Below are 2,936 nucleotides of genomic sequence, written 5' to 3'. Positions count from 1 at the left end.
CTATCCCTCAGTTCACACACAAACACAAAATAATAAAAATGGTTCTCAATCTACCTGTAAAGGTTGAAAAGAAACAGCACAAATGCTATCCCTTAGACAATTTCTCTTAAACTAATGATCATCCTTTGGGATTTAAAAAATAGAGTGTCCATATGAAATAGTATTTATCAACTTATCCTCAATGTATCATATTTTGGAACCAAAGACAAGAGTGGATCATCTATTCCTTTTTCCTATACTTTTTTTTTTTTTTTTACAGCAATTAAGTTAGTTTTATAACTGTGTACTTGTGTCTTTATAGATCGATGCATGATTTTTTAAAAAGATATGCCAAGAGTCTGTTTCCTGTTTTAGCTCAAGCCTCTTGTTTGCTAGACAAAACTCTGACCTTCATTTTCCATAACTACAGAGAAACGATAGCCAGGGACAATTCTCCAGACAATCCATCTTCCGTATACATTGTTGTTGTTGTTGTTGTGTGCCGTCGAGTCGGTTCCGACCCATAGCGACCCTGTACAGGGTTTCTGACGGTACATTAAGGATGTTAAATTACCAGCCTTCCTTTTTTTCTATTTTTAATAGTTTCAGTTCTTTCTATCTCCCATCCCAAGTTGGGGAAAATATAAATAGAAGGAAATGATAAGTGGAAAATATGGCAGAATTGCTAGCAAACCTCAAAGAGCTTGTGTGTGTGCCATAGATTAAGATGGCTTCTGGGAAGGAATAAACCAATGATGAGGGAGCAGTAATCTTTTTCAAAAGTCTGATCAGCAGAGACTTGGAAGGGGTTTTCCATGTTAGAACTTGGGTGACCCTCTGAATACCACTGAGTCAATATGAGCTAAAGCAACATGTCTTAGGTAAGTGAGGTGGCATGCCTTCAGTGTCTGGTCCATGCTCTCTCTGCAGGTGAGTGTGGTGGTCTCCCTTGTGACAATGTTGGCTCCATCAGCCTTTGACCTCATCGCTGCCTTGGAGATGTACCATCCACGAACCACACTGCGCTTCCAGTTGGCAAGGTACATTCACTCTGTCGGGAACATCCACACTGTGGTCCCCATCTGCCCATTCACACAAGGAATGCGAGTCACGGCCCCCACTAACCCCCCAAAAAAACTTGATCAGCACTAATGAATTGCCTATGAAAACAACTCAAGAAAGCAGGAAAGAAAGGGAGGGAAGGGAAGGAGGCAGAGAGAGCTGGGAGATGAAGAGCCAAGAGGACAAGAATAGAAGAAATGAAATCAGACACAGTGAAGAGAGCAAGCAGAGAAGGGGGGAGGGAGAAGAAGGGGAAGGAAAAGGAGAGAGAAAAAGCAGATTCAAGAACAAAGGACTGAACACATGGTGGAAACTGTGTCCTTTAATTCACATTGTCAAACTCCCTCCATGGTTAGACTATTACGGTTCTTGAAAAAGACCCATGTTGTTTCTCCAAACATGAGAGATACATGCAATTCTTGAAAAAGACCCATGTTGTTCCTCCAAACATAAGAAGTATATGAGTTTCTGCAAACAAGAAAGGTACATGTAGTTCATTGAAAAAGATTCATATTATTTCTTTAACCATGAGAGTAGCATGTAGTTCATTGAAAAAGACCCGTGTTGTTTCTCTAACCATGAGAGTAGCATGTAGTTCACTGAAAAAGACCTGTGTTGTTTCTACAAACATGAGAGGGACATGTAGTTCATTGAAAAAGACCTATGTTGTTTTCTAACCATGAAAGAGATACATGTAATTCTTTGAAAAAGACCTATGTTGTTCCTCCAAACATGAGAGGTACATGTAGTTTGTGAGGATTTGCCTGGGAAGCCCTGGACTGTGCCAGGAATGTCGGTGGCTGAGACCCCAGGTGGTGAAAACAGCCACAAACAACATCAGGCTGCTGTGTCTCAGGATGAAACCAGGGATACCTCCAGGGAAAATCAAGTAACCACATTTCCTCCACTGGTTTCACCACTGTGTTCCTGCATCACCTCTGTGATCTTAGTCCCCAGGTTCCTATTGATGTCTTTAACTGTCATCAAGTTGGCCCCTCACTCATGACCACCAGATGTGTTACAGAACATAACAGCTCCTAAGGGTTTTCTTGGATGAAATCTTTGTGGGAACAGATATCTACGCCTTGCTTTTGTGGAACTGTTGAGTGGATTTGAACTGCCAACCTTTAGGTTTGCAACCAATGCAAACTGTTTGCACCACCCAGACAGCTTCCCGGACTGGGGCTGTTAACGATGCTTCCTTTGTACTTTGCTCCACACCCCTTCTGACCTGATGGAGAAGAGTGTCTTTCTCAGTTCCTCCCTCACTAGCAGGCATTGGGGAAAATCGATTCCATTATTCCATTTGTCCTAACAGCAATCCTATTATACAGATTGGCCTCATTATTCATGTTCCAAACTAGAGAAACAGAGGCTGGCCCCAGACAAATTAGGGATAATTCTGGAAATAAAAGCAAGACATATTATTTTAGTGTCATTACCTCACCACCTGACCATGTTACCTTTTCCCAGGGCACAGGGAAGACCAGAGACGGGGATACCAAAACATCACTCAATCCTTCCTAGTCAATACTTACTGAATACACACCCAGGGCTTGCCCGCTGCCAGGTCCTGGAAGGGCAGAGATTTTAAAAAGGTCCTGGCATTTTACAGAAGGGAATCTCTTCAAAATTTCAGGAGAGCCAAGGCGATTATGGAGTCCTGGTATAGCGCTGCAGCATAATGCACTGGACCACAAGGTCAGTTTAAACCACGAGGTCAGCAGTTCAAACCCACTCCTCAGAAACCCTATCCAGGGTCACAGTGAGTTGGAAACAACTCAATGGCATTTAACAACAACAACAAGATGATTCTAACAGTGCCCCCAACAACACCGCCTCCCCAAGTTTCTTAGCTCACTTCCTGCATACAAGAGGTCACCTCTCCACCTCAG

General features: G+C 42.7%; 1 protein-coding gene across 1 annotated transcript in view; it reads left to right on the top strand.

The window, feature by feature from the left end:
* The window catches only part of TMC3 (transmembrane channel-like 3), a 69,927-nt gene that overhangs the window by 47,150 nt on the left and 19,841 nt on the right, over positions 1–2,936 (top strand). The window contains exon 11 of the mRNA XM_006870946.1: positions 910–1,092. Coding sequence (XP_006871008.1) covers positions 910–1,092 — 183 coding nt within the window. The remainder of the gene's footprint in view (positions 1–909; positions 1,093–2,936) is intronic.

This window comes from Chrysochloris asiatica, unplaced genomic scaffold (genome assembly GCF_000296735.1).
Source record: "Chrysochloris asiatica unplaced genomic scaffold, ChrAsi1.0 scaffold00156, whole genome shotgun sequence".
In the NCBI taxonomy this organism is placed as follows: Eukaryota; Metazoa; Chordata; class Mammalia; order Afrosoricida; family Chrysochloridae; genus Chrysochloris; species Chrysochloris asiatica.
Note: the sequence above shows the minus strand (reverse complement) of the source record. Positions and strands in the feature narration are given on the sequence as shown.